General features: G+C 45.3%; 1 protein-coding gene across 4 annotated transcripts in view; it reads left to right on the top strand.

Moving 5' to 3' along the window:
- LOC139559631 (fibroblast growth factor 12-like) overlaps positions 1-17099 on the top strand; it is a 76279-nt gene extending 59180 nt beyond the window's left edge. For all 4 annotated transcript variants that reach the window (XM_071375791.1, XM_071375790.1, XM_071375786.1 and 1 more), the window contains 2 exons: positions 11716-11914; positions 16691-17099. In XM_071375791.1, coding sequence (XP_071231892.1) covers positions 11716-11914; positions 16691-16803 — 312 coding nt within the window. In that variant the 3' untranslated portion in view covers positions 16804-17099. The remainder of the gene's footprint in view (positions 1-11715; positions 11915-16690) is intronic.
- Positions 17100-18746: the final 1647 nt, after the last annotated feature.

Raw genomic sequence — 18746 nt, 5'->3', positions numbered from 1 at the left:
CGGTTCATTACAGTTCATTACATTACATTACTGTTCATTACATTACATTGCAGTTCATTACATTACATTACAGTGCATTACATTACATTACAGTACATTACATTACATTACATTACATTACATTACATTACATTACATTAATTACGTAAACAGTAATTTAACATTGACATTAGCTCAGCTAATTTACAGAGTTCATGATAGTGGAACCAAATCTCCCCTATAGTCAGTCAGCTTATAACATTCCACTTACCATCATCGTGGGAGCCAGACAGACTTTAACCCCGGTGTCAAACAGCAGTTTTAAGGCTCTGCTTCACAATGCTTCATCATCACTTTTAAGGGCCGGAGTGCACATCTTTCCTCCTCTTCAAAGTGGACGAGGAATATTTTACAAGCCATGAACAGCTTTTACAGTAGTGGCAGAAAGACCCATTTTAATTAAACAGAGGAGAAAGCTCTCCCCGGCCATATGGAGCGGGCCAATCTTTCCTGTCGTGCATCATGGGAAATTAAAATGTCAAGTCCATTTTCAAGTCCATTCGCAAATGTTACATGCCTCTGACATGCGGTAATGATAAGTAATAGTGTAATAGCCTACAGTTTTCTTGACATTTTGTTTTCATTATTGTGATAGGCTCATGTTTTACTGGTACGGCGTAGCACCAATATTTATTTTGCCGGGACGCTGTACTGGACCGTACCACTTTACTTCCACCCCTACTCTCACTCCGACCTCCCTAGTCGACTTGACCTCTGATTGGCTCGAACCTTCCTAGTCAACTTGACCTCTGATTGGCTCGGACCTTCCTGGTCAACTTGACCTCTGATTGACTCGGACCTCCCTAGTCAATTTGACCTCTGATTGGCATTATGCATGCTGCTTATGCTGCCACCAATGAGACGCTTCACATGTAACGGATGGAGAGATGTCTATCACAGTAATGGAAAGAGGATAAGGAGAGAGAATGATATAACGTGGTTCCTAACAGCTTTTTACAAATAACATTACTTCTCCCTATCGCTCTCTCTCGCTCGTTCTCTCTCTCTCTCTCTCGCTCTCTCTTTCTCAATTTCTTTCTCTCTCTCCCTATTTCTTTCTCTCTCTTTCTCTCTCTCTCTCTCTCTCTCTCTCTCTCTCTCTCTCTCTCTCTCTCTCTCTCTCTCTCTCTCTCTCTCTTTCTCTATTTCTTTCTCTCTCTCCCTATCTCTCTTTCTCTCTCTCTCCCTCTCTCTCCCTATCTTTCTCTCTCTCACTCTTTCTCTCTCTCTCTTTCTCTATTTCTTTCTCTCTCTCCCTATCTCTCTCTTTCTCGCTCTTTCTCTCTCTCTCTCTCTCTCTCTCCCTCTCTCTCTCTCTTGCTCTTTCTCTCGCTCTCCCTCTCTCTTTCTCCATTTCTTTTTCTCTCTCTCTCACGCTCTTTCTCTCTTGCTCGCTCTCTCACTCGTTCTCTCTATATATATTTCTTTCTCTCTCTCTCCCCCTCTCTCTTTGAAGGGGAGATAAAACAGCACCATCATTGCACCAGCAAACAAACTTCCATCCTCCCTCCCTCCCCCGTTCCATCCCTCCCCCTTCTCTTTCTATTTATAACTTATTTCACTCTTGTTTTTTTTGGGGGGGGTCTCTTCAAGTCTTGTCGTCTGAGTGGCTTTTCTAATGCTTTTCTTGTCAATGTCTCAGAGCAGAGATGCAATGTTGTGGTCCCCTTGGGAAGTAATTACAGAGAGATATCCTCCTACCTCTCTAACACTCCCTCCCTTCCCCCCCCCCCCCCCCCGCCTGCCTTGTTACCTGTTAACTCTAGCTAGCTCGCTCCTAACCCTAGGGACTAGTGGGAAGAAGTTGCATTGTTGCTTTTGGTTCTTTTGTCTGTGAACTTGGAGGAGGGCTGTGTGTGTGTGTGTGTGTGTGTGTGTGTGTGTGTGTGTGTGTGTGTGTGTGTGTGTGTGTGTGTGTGTGTGTGTGTGTGTGTGTGTGTGTGTGTGTGTGTGTGTGTGTGTGTGTGTGTGTGTGTGTGTGTGTGTGTGTGTGTGTGTGTGTGAAAATACAATTTGCAGGATGTAACGTGTCATAGGAAATGGATAACGTAGTACACAATTGTGCACAATTTTCAGGGGGACCGTTTATTTTGCTCTTGAGCCCTACTCTCAAAACTACTGGCCGAAATTATACAAGACCTCTGGAGCATCCCTTTTAAGTTGATAATTGGGAACACCCCATTGAAGGAAATATTCACAATATCACTACTTCTCATATTTCAACTTTTAAGGACGTTAACTTGTTGTGTGTAGTGTTGAGTACTGCATAGGTTAGACATGTTTAGTATTGCCTCTCTCAGTCAGTGCGGTGTGGATGCCAAACGACATAGTTCAGAATGTTGAGTGCTGTAGCTGGTGTTGGTTATCCTACAGTCTGTGGACTTCGAAACAAGAAAGATGATCAACAGCGCTGATGCTGGGTTAGTTTACATTTACATTTACATTTAAGTCATTTAGCTGACGCTCTTATCCAGAGCGACTTACAATTTGGAAAGTTCATACATATTCATCCTGGTCCCCCCGTGGGGAATGAACCCACAACCCTGGCGTTGCAAGCGCCATGCTCTACCAACTGAGCCACACATTAGTTTCTAGCCTTGACTTGCCTGCTGGTGTTCAATGTATGTTTGGAGGGTCATGAGGCGTGTCGATGCTGATATGGATTATAAGACTGTTGCCATGGGTGTAATGCTGGTGTTGAGTGTTGAGAGCAGGAGTTGAGTGTTGAGAGCAGGGGTTGAGTGTTGAGAGCTGGGGTTGAGAACTGGTGTTGAGTGTTGAGAGCTGGGGTTGAGAGCTGGTGTTGAGAGCTGGTTGAGAGTTGGGGTTGAGTGTTGAGAGCTGGGGTTGAGTGTTGAGAATTGAGAGCTGGTGTTGAGTGTTGAGAGCTGGTTGAGAGTTGGGGTTGAGTGTTGAGAGCTGGGGTTGAGTGTTAAGAGCTGTTGTTGAGTGTTGAGAATTGAGAGCTGGTGTTGAGTGTTGAGAGCTGGTGTTGAGAATTGAGAGCTGGTGTTGAGTGTTGAGAGCTGGTGTTGAGTGTTGAGAGCTGGTGTTGAGTGTTGAGAGCTGGGGTTGAGTGTTGAGAACTGGTGTTGAGTGTTGAGAGCTGGGGTTGAGTGTTGAGAGTTGAGAGCTAGGGTTGAGTGTTGAGAGCTGGTGTTGAGTGTTGAGTGCTGGTGTTGAGTGTTGAGAGCTGGTTGAGAGTTGAGTGTTGAGAGCTAGGGTTGAGTGTTGAGAGCTGGTGTTGAGTGTTGAGAGCTGGTGTTGAGTGTTGAGAGCTGGTTGAGTGTTGAGAGCTAGGGTTGAGTGTTGAGAGCTGGTGTTGAGTGTTGAGAGCTGGTGTTGAGTGTTGAGAGCTGGGGTTGAGTGTTGAGAGCTGGGGTTGAGTGTTGAGAGCTGGTGTTGAGTGTTGAGTGTTGAGAGCTGGTGTTGAGTGTTGAGAGCTGGTGTTGAGTGTTGAGAGCTGGTGTTGAGTGTTGAGAGCTAGGGTTGAGTTTTGAGAGCTGGGGTTGAGTGTTGAGAGCAGGAGTTGAGTGTTGAGAGCTGGTGTTGAGTGCTGGTGTTGAGAGCTGGTGTTGAGTGTTGAGAGCTGGTGTTGAGTATTGAGAGCTGGTGTTGAGTGTTGAGAGCTGGTGTTGAGTGTTGAGTGTTGAGTGTTGAGAGCAGGAGTTGAGTGTTGAGAGCTGGGGTTGAGTGTTGAGAGCTGGGGTTGAGTGTTGAGTGTTGAGAGCTGGTGTTGAGTGTTGATTGTTGAGAGCAGGAGTTGAGTGTTGAGAGCTGGTGTTGAGTGTTGAGAGCTGGTGTTGAGTGTTGAGTGTTGAGAGCTAGGGTTGAGTTTTGAGAGCTGGGGTTGAGTGTTGAGAGCTGGAGTACGTGGGGGTTCAGCTCCAGTGAGGAGATCTCCATTATTTATAACACTCACTGTGACCTACTTTGCAGCCTGGCGGTAACCACTCTCTCTCTCTGTATTTTAAACGCATCTATCTTTAACTAAGGGACAGAGCGGGCACACATTTACACTCTTGAGCAACATACATGTACACAGGAAAGTGAAGCGTCATACACGCAAAGCTTTACATAAAGCACACAGTTTATCACTCAAGCACTCATACACACTTGTTTACAGACACAATCACGCACACACCAGCATAAACACTCACACACACACACACACACACACACACACACACACACACACACACACACACACACACACACACACACACACACACACACACACACACACACACACACACACACACACACATTTACATCCCCACACACACATATTGTATATATACACATATGCACACACACACCTGATAATTCCGCCCTGCATCTGTCCTCTGTCCTGTTGTACCTGGCCTTCTAAATGGTGTCTAAAATGTTCCCATTGTTTCTCTCCCAAACCCATTGACTTATTGCCTGTTATTAACCATCAATGGAAGAACTAAGAGGCGGAGAGAGAGAGTGGAGGCTGTGAGGAGGAACAGAGATGAGGAGAGAGAGAGTGGAGGAGAGAGAGAGTGGAGGCTGTGAGGAGGAACAGAGAGGAGGAGGAGAGAGAGTGGAGGCTGTGAGGAGGAACAGAGAGGAGGAGAGAGAGAGTGGAGGCTGTGAGGAGGAACAGAGAGGAGGAGAGAGAGAGTGGAGGAGAGAGAGAGTGGAGGCTGTGGGGACCAACAGAGAGGAGGAGAGAGAGAGTGGAGGCTGTGAGGAGGAACAGAGGAGGATGATAGAGTGGAGTCTGTGAGGAGGAGAGAGAGGAGGGAGAGAGAGTGAAGGCTGTGAGGAGGAACAGAGAGGAGGAGAGAGAGAGTGGAGGCTGTGGGGACCAACAGAGAGGAGGAGAGAGAGAGTGGAGGCTGTGGGGAGGAACAGAGAGGAGGAGGAGAGACAGTGGAGGCTGTGAGGAGGAACAGAGAGGAGGAGAGAGAGAGTGGAGGCTGTGAGGAGGAACAGAGAGGAGGAGAGAGGGAGTGGAGGAGAGAGAGAGTGGAGGCTGTGGGGACCAACAGAGAGGAGGAGAGAGAGAGTGGAGGCTGTGAGGAGGAACAGAGAGGAGGAGAGAAAGAGTGGAGGCTGTGGGGACCAACAGAGAGGAGAGAGAGTGGAGGCTGTGAGGAGGAACAGAGAGGAGGAGGAGAGAGAGTGGAGGCTGTGAGGAGGAACAGAGAGGAGGAGAGAGAGAATGGAGGCTGTGAGGAGGAACAGAGAGGAGGAGGAGAGAGAGAGTGGAGGCTGTGAGGAGGAACAGAGAGGAGGAGGAGAGAGAGTGGAGGCTGTGAGGAGGAACAGAGAGGAGGAGAGAGAGAGTGGAGGAGAGAGCGAGTGGAGGCTGTGAGGAGGAACAGAGAGGAGGAGAGAGAGAGTGGAGGCTGTGAGGAGGAACAGATAGGAGGAGAGAGAGAGTGGAGGAGAGAGAGAGTAGAGGCTGTGAGGAGGAACAGAGAGGAGGAGAGAGAGAGTGGAGGCTGTGAGGAGGAACAGAGAGGAGGAGAGAGAGAGTGGAGGCTGTGAGGAGGAACAGAGAGGAGGAGAGAGAGAGTGGAGGAGAGAGAGAGTGGAGGCTGTGAGGAGGAACAGAGAGGAGGAGAGAGAGAGTGGAGGCTGTGAGGAGGAACAGAGAGGAGGAGAGAGAGAGTGGAGGAGAGAGAGAGTGGAGCCTGTGAGGAGGAACAGAGGAGGAGAGAGAGTGGAGTCTGTGAGGAGGAACAGAGAGGAGGAGGAGAGAGAGTGGAGGCTGTGAGGAGGAACAGAGAGGAGGAGAGAGAGAGTGGAGGCTGTGGGGACCAACAGAGAGGAGGAGAGAGAGAGTGGAGGCTGTGAGGAGGAACAGAGGAGGAGAGAGAGAGTGGAGGCTGTGGGGACCAACAGAGAGGAGGAGAGAGAGAGTGGAGGCTGTGGGAAGGAACAGAGGAGGAGAGAGAGTGGAGGCTGTGGGAAGGAACAGAGGAGGAGAGAGAGAGTGGAGGCTTTGGGAAGGAACAGATGAGGAGAGAGAGAGTGGAGGCTGTGGGAAGGAACAGAGGAGGAGAGAGAGTGGAGGCTGTGGGAAGGAACAGAGGAGGAGAGAGAGAGAGGAGGCTGTGGGAAGGAACAGAGGAGGAGAGAGAGAGTGGAGGCTGTGGGAAGGAAAAGAGAGGAGGGAGAGTGGAGGCTGTGAGGAGGAGAGAGAGGAGGGAGAGTGGAGGCTGTGAGGAGGAATAGAGAGGAGGGAGAGAGAGAGTGGAGGCTGTGGGAAGGAACAGAGGAGGAGAGAGAGTGGAGGCTGTGGGAAGGAACAGAGGAGGAGAGAGAGTGGAGGCTGTGAGGAGGAATAGAGAGGAGGGAGAGAGAGAGTGGAGGCTGTGGGAAGGAACAGAGGAGGAGAGAGAGTGGAGGCTGTGGGAAGGAACAGAGGAGGAGAGAGAGTGGAGGCTGTTAGGAGGAGGAGAGAGTGGAGGCTGTGGGGAGGTAGTGAACAAGGGGAGGAGAGAGGGGAGGAGAGGAGAAGAGGCGAAGGGGTAACTCCAGTTTTTATTTTTTGGAGACGGGGCCACCACACCTCAAATGAGAACAGAAATGTGTTATTTCCGAGAGAGTGCTGTGCAGTGTCTCTGTTTTTACCGACCAAATACTGATGTGTGTTGGTGGAATGGAGATGATTACTGTGAAGGGCACTGCAGTCTAATAAAGTGATGAGACTGTGTTGTGTCTACTAATGAGATGTAGCCTGGTGGTCTTCTGCTAGAGAGAGAACACTGTGACAGAATGATTCATTTCATTCTCTCTCAAAGGAGCCCCATAAAAAATAATTGTTCTTGCTCTAAATTGTGTTTGTGTGTGTGTGTGTGTGTGTGTGTGTGTGTGTGTGTGTGTGTGTGTGTGTGTGTGTGTGTGTGTGTGTGTGTGTGTGTGTGTGTGTGTGTGTGTGTGTGTGTGTGTGTGTGTGTGTGTGTGCGTGCGTGCGGACATATTCTTGTGAATGTGTGTGTTCTGTGTCTGTGTATGCGCTTGTATCTGTTTTCGTGTGTGTGCGTGTGCGCGTGCGTGTGTGTGTGCGTGCGTGCGTTTGTGTGTGTGTGTGTGCGTGCGCGTGTGTGGTCAATAACTGTGTAATGTATGTCCTTTTTGTGCGTGGGCTCTGTGTCCTTTCCACACTCCCATTGGGACAGAGGTAGCTGTCTAGACTGGAGTGGTGCGACGCCGAGCTGGAATAATAAGGACCTTTCAGACAGCTCCTGAGTAAAGGGGATTCAGAACAACCCACATCCCAAATCTAGTTTCAGATCCAGATTCAATTGAAGGGCCTTTAACATTCAGACTCGGATGTGGTTTCAATTGCTGTATGTTTTCAACGTGAGGAGGGGGGTTCCAAAGTTGGAGGAAAGGTATGGGCTAACTAAGGAAACAGGATTTTCTATTGGTGAGTGAATTGGATTCACTCTCAGTCTGTTTACACTGAACTGGATTCACTCTCAGTCTGTTTACACTGAACTGGATTCACTCTCAGTCTGTTTACACTGAACTGGATTCACTCTCAGTCTGTTTACACTGAACTGGATTCACTCTCAGTCTGTTTACACTGAACTGGATTCACTCTCAGTCTGTTTACACTGAACTGGATTCACTCTCAGTCTGTTTACACTGAACTGGATTCACTCTCAGTCTGTTTACACTGAACTGGATTCACTCTCAGTCTGTTTACACTGAACTGGATTCACTCTCAGTCTGTTTACACTGAACTGGATTCACTCTTAGGCTGGGATTCAATGTGTTTGTGCGTTGTAGCGCGCTTGAAATTCAAAGGTAATTTCTGATTGAGCCAACATATGCACTATTTTACTGTGAATTTAAAAGGCACATTGCCAAAAACACACGATTGAAATGAACCCCAGCTTTAGTCTGTTTAAACTGAACTGCATTCACTCTCAGTCTGTTTACACTGAACTGGATTCACTCTGTCTCCACAAACAACTCCACTGTACATTATCTTCCCCTACTGTGTGCTTGGTCTACCATGTTACTGTGTGCTTGGTCTACCATGTTACTGTGTGCTTGGTCTACCATGTTACTGTGTGCTTGGTCTACCATGTTACTGTGTGCTTGGTCTACCATGTTACTGTGTACTTGGTCTACCATGTTACTGTGTGCTTGGTCTACCATGTTACTGTGTACTTGGTCTACCATGTTACTGTGTACTTGGTCTACCATGTTACTGTGTACTTGGTCTACCATGTTACTGTGTGCCTGGTCTACCATGTTACTATGTACTTGGTCTACCATGTTACTGTGTACTTGGTCTACCATGTTACTGTGTGCCTGGTCTACCATGTTACTGTGTACTTGGTCTACCATGTTACTGTGTACTTGGTCTACCATGTTACTGTGTACTTGGTCTACCATGTTACTGTGTACTTGGTCTACCATGTTACTGTGTGCCTGGTCTACCATGTTACTATGTACTTGGTCTACCATGTTACTGTGTACTTGGTCTACCATGTTACTGTGTACTTGGTCTACCATGTTACTGTGTACTTGGTCTACCATGTTACTATGTACTTGGTCTACCATGTTACTATGTGCCTGGTCTACCATGTTACTGTGTACTTGGTCTACCATGTTACTGTGTACTTGGTCTACCATGTTACTGTGTACTTGGTCTACCATGTTACTGTGTACTTGGTCTACCATGTTACTGTGTACTTGGTCTACCATGTTACTGTGTATATCTACGCATCAGTCAGACTCGTTTTTGCATATAAAGTACATTTTAAAATGTGGTCTGCATCTGTTAAATCTGCTCCTCCTGCATGCACCATGTGTTTGCTCTCTACTGTTTGTCCACTGGGCTCTGTGCTAGTCCCCCCAGCTTGTTTATCCAGCCCCAGAGACCCGTAATGCGGGTGCGCGAGAGACCTCTCGTGTGCCCAGTTTCACTAATGACTTCTTTGCTTCTCCTTCAGAATCGGGGTGGAATATAAATGAGTGTCCTTTAATCAGTTTTCTCCTCCTCCTCCTCCTCCTCCTCCACCTCCTCTTTCTCCTCCTCCACCTCCACCTCCCCCTCATCCTCCTCCTCCCTCTCCACCTCCTCTTCCTCCTCCCTCTCCACCTCCTCTTTCTCCTCTTCCACTTCCTCTTCCTCCTCCTCCTCCTCTTCCTCCACCTCCTCCCTCTCCACCTCCACCTCCTCTTTCTCCCTCTCCACCTCCTCTTTCTCCTCTTCCACCTCCTCTTCCTCCTCCTCCACCTCCTCTTTCTCCTCCACATCCTCTTCTTCCTCCTCTTTCTCCTCCACATCCTCCTCTTCCTCCTCCACCTCCTCATCCTCCTCCACCTCCTCCTCCTCTTCCTCCTCCACCTCCACTTTCTCCTCCTCCACTTTCTCCTCCTCCACCACCTCCTCCTTCTCCTCCTCCACCTCCTCAGTGATTTAGTAGCAGCTTCTCTTCAGTCCTGGCAGAGGAGCCAACTGTTAGCACAGCAGAAGAACTCTGTGTGTGTGTGTTCATATGAATGTGTGTTCTTATCTATTTTTTTATGACAGTGTTTCTACCCACAAACTTGTGCGTGATGTATGCTCATATCCTAACAGTCTCACACCTACATCACCCTGCCGTTCACTAGCCATTCAACCACACACAAGATAGCAAACACTGTAACATAGCTCTGTCATTCCAACAGCAAAGCCTCCTACGCACCTTATAACTTCCCCTCGAAGCTACAGGCGTAACAGACAATAACAGAGTGATGTCCTTGTGTGGCCTAGTTTGGAGGGGATTCCGGAACATGTCAGTGCGGTTGGCAAATGAAGAAGGTGTGAGGGGGTGTGGGAGCAAGGTGTGAGGGGGCCTTGGCAGAGATGGGGGATGGGGGGCAGATGGAGGTGGAGGAACGCTGGCTGAGTCGCCCGTTGTGGGACAGGAGGGATGTGACACCACGACCTCCCACATAGAGAGCCGTCTGCTCTTTGACAACGTGTCATGAGGTCGAGATCGAAGCGGCCTCTCCAACTCCCCACTGCGGCCTGTCCACATTCACACACCCGCTGACCGGCTTACATGCCCTGCACGTACCCAGAGTCCTTCACACTGGTGCTGTGTGTTGAACACAGCTGGGCGTTATAAACGAGCACTCACAGAAAGTGTGTGGGATAGAGGCGGTCCGTACAGTCTCGCCCACGCACACGCGCGCACACACATGAATGTTCACATACCTGTACTGTATACCTATTCACATATTGAGGATTCATATCCAGGCTTGAATACACTAACATGCATATCTCTCTATCACACACACACTCTCATACACTCTCATACACTCTCACACACTCTCATACTCTCTCACACACTCTCACACACTCTCACACACTCTCATACACTCTCATACACTCTCACACACTCTCACACACACACTCTCTCTCTCACACACACACACACACACACACACACACACACACACACACACACACACACACACACACACACACACACACACACACACACACACACACACACACACACACACACACACACACACACACACACACACACACACACACAAGTTTGCCTGTGGAACAACTCCAGCAGTGAGCAGTATTAGGCTGTCAGTCAAAGGGACAACCTTAAAAGGGCACAGAACCCTGGAGGAGACAGAAATGAATGAAATATCACCACACACATACACACACTGCCAAATCACTTAAGGTCGCCCAGCAGTTCCAAACAAACTTCTTCACCTGGAACACACGCAGTCTGATACACAACAAAATCTAGTCAACACACATTACACACAATATCATCCTCAAAACAATATAATCCACAACAATTCAGTAGGCTCATCTCTCCTTCATCAGTTGACCTGAGTCTATTTGTCTGTAGTATGTCCTGTGGATCACCATCACCACCGTCTCGTAACTCAACCCATCTCGTAACTCAACCCGTCTCGTAACTCAACCCGTCTCGTAACTCAACCCGTCTCGTAACTCAACCCATCTCGTAACTCAACCCGTCTCGTAACTCAACCCATCTCGTAACTCAACCCGTCTCGTAACTCAACCCATCTCGTAACTCAACCCATCTCGTAACTCAACCCATCTCGTAACTCAACCCATCTCGTAACTCAACCCGTCTCGTAACTCAACCCATCTCGTAACTCAACCCGTCTCGTAACTCAACCCATCTCGTAACTCAACCCGTCTCGTAACTCAACCCATCTCGTAACTCAACCCATCTCGTAACTCAACCCGTCTCGTAACTCAACCCATCTCGTAACTCAACCCATCTCGTAACTCAACCCGTCTCGTAACTCAACCCATCTCGTAACTCAACCCATCTCGTAACTCAACCCGTCTCGTAACTCAACCCGTCTCGTAACTCAACCCGTCTCGTAACTCAACCCGTCTCGTAACTCAACCCGTCTCGTAACTCAACCCGTCTCGTAACTCAACCCGTCTCGTAACTCAACAACAACCCTCACATGCCTCGTCATGTTCAGTGGGGAGAAAATTGTTTGAAACGGGAGAGTGAAATCTGACCTTGTCCAATAAGTACACAGATTTCAATTTTCTGTTACAAAATGTTTTGCGTCGGTGTACCCTACTGACCATGATCCGACTTCCTGAACTTTGACCCGGACTTCATGAACATTACTGTAACAACAAACTCCCTTTGTTGTTTGGCACCAAAACAGGAAATGTTCACGCCGGAGTGCAAGTTTAAGGAGTCGGTGTTTGAGAATTACTACGTGATCTACTCGTCCACTGTGTACCGGCAGCAGGAGTCCGGTCGGGCCTGGTTCCTGGGCCTTACCAAGGAAGGCCAGGTCATGAAGGGGAACAGGGTCAAGAAGACCAAGCCCTCATCACACTTTGTCCCCAGGCCCATTGAAGGTAAGGCATCTGAATGTCTCTGCCGTCTCATCTGTGTATTGTCTTTTGCAGGTTTTGATCGCCTGGAGTAAGTTGGTTGAAGCCCAATATGGTGAAATCAGAGGGGGGGCCTCATTTATAAAATGTGCTTACGCACAGATTTGATCGTACATTGTGCGTACGATGAAATCCATGGTAACGTTTGCGATTTATAAATGTTGAACTTCACATTGGGAAAATTTCATGATTTACTTGGGATTTTGCATGACATTTCATGATTTTACTTGGGATTTTGCATGACATTTCATGATTTATAAATGAAACATGCTTGTGTTATAACATTAGCAGTCTATACACATTTTCCAAATTGCATTTCTTCACTCTGGCGCAAAAAAAATATTCCTCATGCTAAAATGAAGTATAAAAAGTTTTATGAACAAGGCCCCTGGCAGATAATGTTGGACCTATGTTGTCAAATACTTTCAAATCATTTATCTGCTTTTGATTCACTTCACTTGGTACAATTGGAACCAATGGAATACTCACAAAAGTGGTTAACGCTTTATAATTATGTCCAGTTAATAAATCATTTATATGGAATTTAGAAATGGTCTGCCCACCATTTTATTAATCAGTTTTCCTACATTTTTAAATGTCAATAAGTTAATTATTCACACATTTGTTAACAATTTTAAAGGTCCAATGCAGACTTAAAAATATATATATATTCTTAATATAAAATTATTTCTGCTACCTTACTGTGATTGGTCAAAAAGCTTCTTAGCAAATAGCTATTTCTCAAGTAAGAATTTAGCTAGGACTGTCTGGGAGGGGTTTGATTGGGGAGGGGAAAAATGAAAACGAACTGTTATTGGCAGAGAGGTTTGGAACTCTCTTATTTGTCTATTAACTAATTTACTGCACGGTGACGTCATCAAAACTCTTGCCAAAACAGCTGTTACACTGAAAAGGCATTATCATAATTTTCACAAATTTCACAAATTATTACATCCAGTGATTTATAAAGTTCTCAATGAATATGTACAGTTTTCATATATAAATAGGACATATGGAATGTCATTTACACAAACACAAGGCAGGTAAAGGTAGAGCACATCCTCCGATAATTCTTATGGGACTTAGTGTGGAAATATATATAAAGCACAGGAAATCACGTTTTTTGACTGCACTGGGCCTTTAAATGATTTATTGTTGGTTTATAAGATAATGTATAAGGTGTTTAATATAGATACTTATCTATATTAGACTATATCAGCTACCTAATCTAAAGCAAGCACTATACTTTATAAACTGTTTTTAAAGGACCTGAGTCCTGACTCTTAAAACCCATTAGTAGACATCCCAGCAGTACCTCATACTCCACCAAGGTCTCAAAGTGACCCAAAATCAGGGGTTGGAATCGGAAAATAACATAATTTTTCAAGGAACAGAACCGAGAACGAAAGTGATCTATACTGTCCTGGAACAGAACCGTATTTTAAAAGCGTGGGAACCGGTTAATAACGTTATTTTACGTTCCGGGCATTTATTTCCAGTCCCACAAAAAACGCAACAAAGCGCCTTTACAAAGCCCTCACTGAGTACGGTTACATGCACACAATAATGCAATCATTGCAAATAGTAAGATGAATATAATAATTTGATTAATACGTTTACATGCTTTGCAAGAAAAACTATTTCCCTAATAATCCTGTTTACATGGACACATCTGAGATCAGGCTATGTGATGGGACTTTGATAAATGCAGAAAATCGCCAATCAAAATAAACATTCTACCACAGCGGCCATGTTATTTTTGGGAACCATATTTGATGCTGAATTCGGACATATGACGTTTGTATGTGAAAACGACTTCTAAGACGCATACATTCAGTTGTTTCCGAACTCACGTCACTTGCGCTAAAGAGGGAGAGTCGCTCAGCTGGTGCTTACTTTGAGTTTGATCTCACGCTGATTAAGATAAGCAGAGTAAGGTGTTTACATGACTATTGCATATCTGCCTACTGCCATAATCAGTTTAATATCGAATTAAACCAAAGCATTGTTTAATACTCGTTTTTGATTGGCTAGAAGGGCATTCTAGAATGGACATTAAAACCAGATAACAGGACAGTTGGAAAAGATATCGGGACATCTTGCAATCATGACGCAATATGCGCTGACATTACAGACGTGATTCAGAAATGAGGGAGAGAGATGTTTACTAGAGAACAATGGATTCACTTTATCAATGCTAGTTAAGGAGACTATAGTTATCACGTTTCACATTGGATGTAGTTACTACAAAAAAGGTAAGATGTGTTTTTATTTTAATTCTGGTTCCTCTCTGCACACACAAGCTTGTTAGTTAGCTCGCTTGTTAGCTAGCTCTGGTCTAGCTCTCGAAAACCCTAGGCGGCATTATGTGAAATGTAATGGAACTGAGTCATGGTCAATGGCTAGTTCTAGTCCGACGATAGTTAAACCAACTCTCTGAAGTTCAAAGACATTCAAAGTTCCTCCATAGAAGCCGCTCCTCCCTAGGTATAATACTGTGGGCCTAATTCAGATAATGCACGTCATAACAACAAGATGCCTAGCGCTTCATGCCCAGCTCTCCACACACACAAAATGTCAGTCCTACGCCACACCCTACACTACACTTGTATGTCTAATGCATATACAGTTGATGTCGGAAGTTTACATACACCTTAGCCAAATACATTTAAACTCAGTTTTATACAATTCTTGAAATTTAATCAGAGTAAAAATACCCTGTCTTAGGTCAGTTAGGATCACCACTTTATTTTAAGAATGTGAAATGTCAGAATAATAGTAGAATGATTTATTTCAGCATTTATTTATTTCATCACATTCCCAGTGGGTCAGAAGTTTACATACACTCAATTAGTATTTTGTAGCATTGCTTAAAAAATGTTTAACTTGGGTCAAACGTTTTGGGTAGCCTTCCACAAATTACCCACAATAAGTTGGGTGAATTTTGGCCCATTCCTCCTGACAGAGCTGGTGTAACTGAGTCAGGTTTGTAGGCCTCCTTGCTCACACACGCTTTTCAGTTCTGCCCACAAATTTTCTATAGGATTGAGGTCAGGGCTTTGTGATGGCCACTCCAATACCTTGACTTTGTTGTCCTTGAGCCATTTTGCCACAACTTTGGAAGTATGCTTTGGGTCATTGTCCATTTGGAAGACCCATTTGCGACCAAGCTTTAACTTCCTGACTGATGTCTTGAGATGTTGCTTTAATATATCCACATAATTGTCCCCCCTCATGATGCCATCTATTTTGTGAAGTGCACCAGTCCCTCCTTCAGCAAAGCACCCCCACAACATGATGCTGCCACCCCTGTGCTTCACGGTTGGGATGGTGTTCTTCGGCTTGCAAGCCGCCCCCTTTTTCCTCCTAACATAACGATGGTCATTATGGCCAAACAGTTCTATTTTTGTTTCATCAGACCAGAGGACATTTCTCCAAAAAGTACTATCTTTGTCCCCATGTGCAGTTGCAAATCGTAGTCTGGCTTTTTTATGGCGGTTGTGGAGCAGTAGCTTCTTTCTTGCTGAGCGGACTTTCAGGTTATGTCGCTATAGGACTCGTTTTACTGTGGATATAGATACTTTTGTACCTGTTTCCTCCAGCATCTTCACAAGGTCCTTTACTGTTGTTCTGGGATTGATTTGCACTTTTCACACCAAAGTACGTTCATCTCTAGGAGACAGAACGAGTCTCCTTCCTGAGCGGTATGACGGCTGCGTGGTCCCATGGTGTTTATACTTGCGTACTATTGTTTGTACAGATGAATGTGGTACCTTCAGGCATTTGGAAATTGCTCCCAAGGATGAACCAGACTTATGGAGGTCTACAATTGTTTTTCTGAGGTCTTGGCTGATTTCTTTTGTTTTTCCCATGATGTCAAGCAAAGAGGCACTGAGTTTGAATGAAGGCCTTGAAATACATCCACAGGTACACCTCCAATTGACTCAAATTATGTCAATTAGCCTATCAGAAGCTTCTAAAGCCATGACATCATTTTCTGGAATTTTCCAAGCTGTTTAAAGGCACAGTCAACTTAGGTTATGTAAACTTCTGACCCACTGGATTTGTGATACAGTGAATTATAAGTGAAATAATCTGTCTGTAAACAATTGTTGGAAAAATTACTTGTGTCATGCACAAAGTAGATGTCCTAACCGACTTTCCAAAACTATAGTTTGTGAACAAGAAATTTGTGGTTGAAAAACTAGTTTTAATGACTCCAACATAAGTCTATGTAAACTTCCGACTTCAACTGTAAATAGCTTTCGCGCTCCATAGCAAGCTGCTCTATCCATTGGTGAAGTAATTAAATGTCGAGCTAAATGTACAAATGTTTATGGATTTAAGAGTTTTAAAATAGGAACAGAAAGGAGCGATGTAAATGGTTATTTATTTAGGATTCGAACTGGTCCAGAACTTTCTTTTCCTGGTCAGAACAGTGGAACAGAACAAAGAAAAATATGGTTGAAAAATAATATTGGTTCCAACCCCTGCCTACAACATATCAATGGAGAAAAACTAAGCACCCAACACAGGGCGTTTAATTTTTAAGGAAATATATTTAATATTTTTTTTCAGAACAGGTTGCAAGAGAAACTTCATCCACTCTGTGGGAGTCCCTGAGCTCGATCTGAATTTGTCTCTCTGTCTGCCCATCCATCTCCTCGTTATTTATCCTCCATGTTCCCCTCTATCCCCCCTGCTTCCTGCTTCTTCCTCTACTACATACACGTCCTGCAGTGTGTATGTACAGGGAGCCGTCGCTGCATGAGATCGAGGAGAAACAGCGCTCCAGGAAGAACTCAGGGACTCCCACCATGAACGGAGGGAAAGCTGTCAACCAGAACTCCTAGCAGCAGGGCCCCAAGGGTGGGGGGCCACTAGGGGGCCCGGTCCCCCCTCTCTTAAACAGAGGGGGGAGGGGCCACAAACCCCCTTCGCCACCATGCCCTCTGAAGGGATGGACCGCCACGAGGGGGAGAAGCTACACCCAAGACCACAAAAAAACTCTTGCCTGTGAAAATCTTTTAGACAAATATCAAGACAAACCCAGAGGAAAACAAAAAGCGACTACAAACATTTTCAATCAGGACTTGACCTACGTTTTATGCAAAAAAAGAAGAAAAAAAGCTGTGACAAGACAAAGAAATGGTGGTCTCTTCACAATACAAATATCTATCGTTTTCATTTTATGCTGTGAAAAATTCGCTTTAAACACATGTTTGATTTCCCATGCGTTGATTTTATGAATGCTATGACACCTTCACAAGTGTTATTGTCCAATAATAATAATATTATGTATGTGTTGACTAATTCATCATCCCAATTTTAGTATCATTGTTATTCTGTTTTTCGTTTGAGACTGTAGAAGTTTGAAAAATTGTTTGTTTTCATATTGCGTGACAGTGAATGCCCTTTCACACTGCATACACTGGTGTGAGGGTAAACATGTAATGTATATGAGAGCTCGTTGTTGGGCTCGGAAGGAACAGGTATGGGTGGGTGGGATGGGTTTTGCTCAGGTGATGTCCTTTCGGTGAGGAATACGTTGGGTGGATCTCAATACTCTAATTTGGAGTCTCCTCACACTCTTCGGTATTACAGGACTAGACAACTAAAAGCAATATGGAGGGGCTACTCCACCAAGCATCACAGCAGGCATCTACCATATTATGGTGCGTTGGAGTGCTATCGGAAATGTGGAAATACAAGTTCCCGACTCGGAAATAACCACTTGAACGACCCTCAAAGTCTGAGTCACAAGTGGGAAACATGGTCCAGAGTTGTGACGTTTCATCACTGGCTCTTCACCTTTTCAACCACTAGACGGTAGAAGAAAACAATTTACAACCTTAACCATGTGATTAACGTAGCTTAGTGGATCCGTACAGTATATAGTTTGACACATTGTCAACGTGGGCAACTTTAGCTAGATTAGCCATCTAGCTAGAATCTCATTGGTTGAAGAGTTATTCCGACTTCATTAGTACACGAGCGCACTCATGCCATAATTTACAACTCCACCAACTGGGAAATACAGAGATTCCGAGGACCACTCGAACGCACCATTACTCTCAACAATCCCGCCCTGTCAACTCAATGGTCAGGAGGGAAAAGAAACAGGAAAGGATAGCCTTGTAATAGCATCAATACTCTGGCAACGTGTTTATAGGCAGGAGGGGAAAAGGTAGATAGAACTTCTGGTTGTTTTCGTTAGGTGAACAGCACTACTAAGGGGATTTGTCTCTAATATGAACTGGCTTGGCCAATCCTATGGGAGTAAATGTCATTCTCTCCAGAAAACAGAGGGAAACTTGGCTAGCATCCGCCAATCAAGGATTATTTTATGAATAGGTGGAACTGGTGTATTTCACCTCTGCATGCGCCTTGACAAAGACTTTGTTCAAAGTGATCAGAGAATGCTTTTAGGCGGTAACAAATAAATCATGGACATGTCCTTAGGGAGGCAAGTTGTGGCTTGTTTAAGGGCAAGACATAGACATAGTACTGTATGCATCAGCGAAGGTTGGATTGCCGGCAGGTCTTGCAGATCAGACAAGTATTCGTCCCAATACTCTTAAGAAGCTTCCTCTCCTTGTGTCCTGTTGATGGGGTGTGGCGTATTCATTTCATAAAAGTAGTCTCTTTATATCTTTATATATACGAGGTAAAGGAAAAAAAAATAAAGGAAGTCTTTTAAGAGAATTTTGGACAAAGCCCCTGGGAAACCCTCCTCTTTCATTGTTAACATTTCACCTACGATACTGTACTCAAGAACAGCCTACCACAATGCAAC

The sequence above is a fragment of the Salvelinus alpinus genome, chromosome 30 (genome assembly GCF_045679555.1).
Source record: "Salvelinus alpinus chromosome 30, SLU_Salpinus.1, whole genome shotgun sequence".
In the NCBI taxonomy this organism is placed as follows: Eukaryota; Metazoa; Chordata; class Actinopteri; order Salmoniformes; family Salmonidae; genus Salvelinus; species Salvelinus alpinus.
The sequence above is the reverse complement of the archived record's forward strand: the minus strand, read 5'-3'. Positions and strand labels throughout refer to the sequence as shown.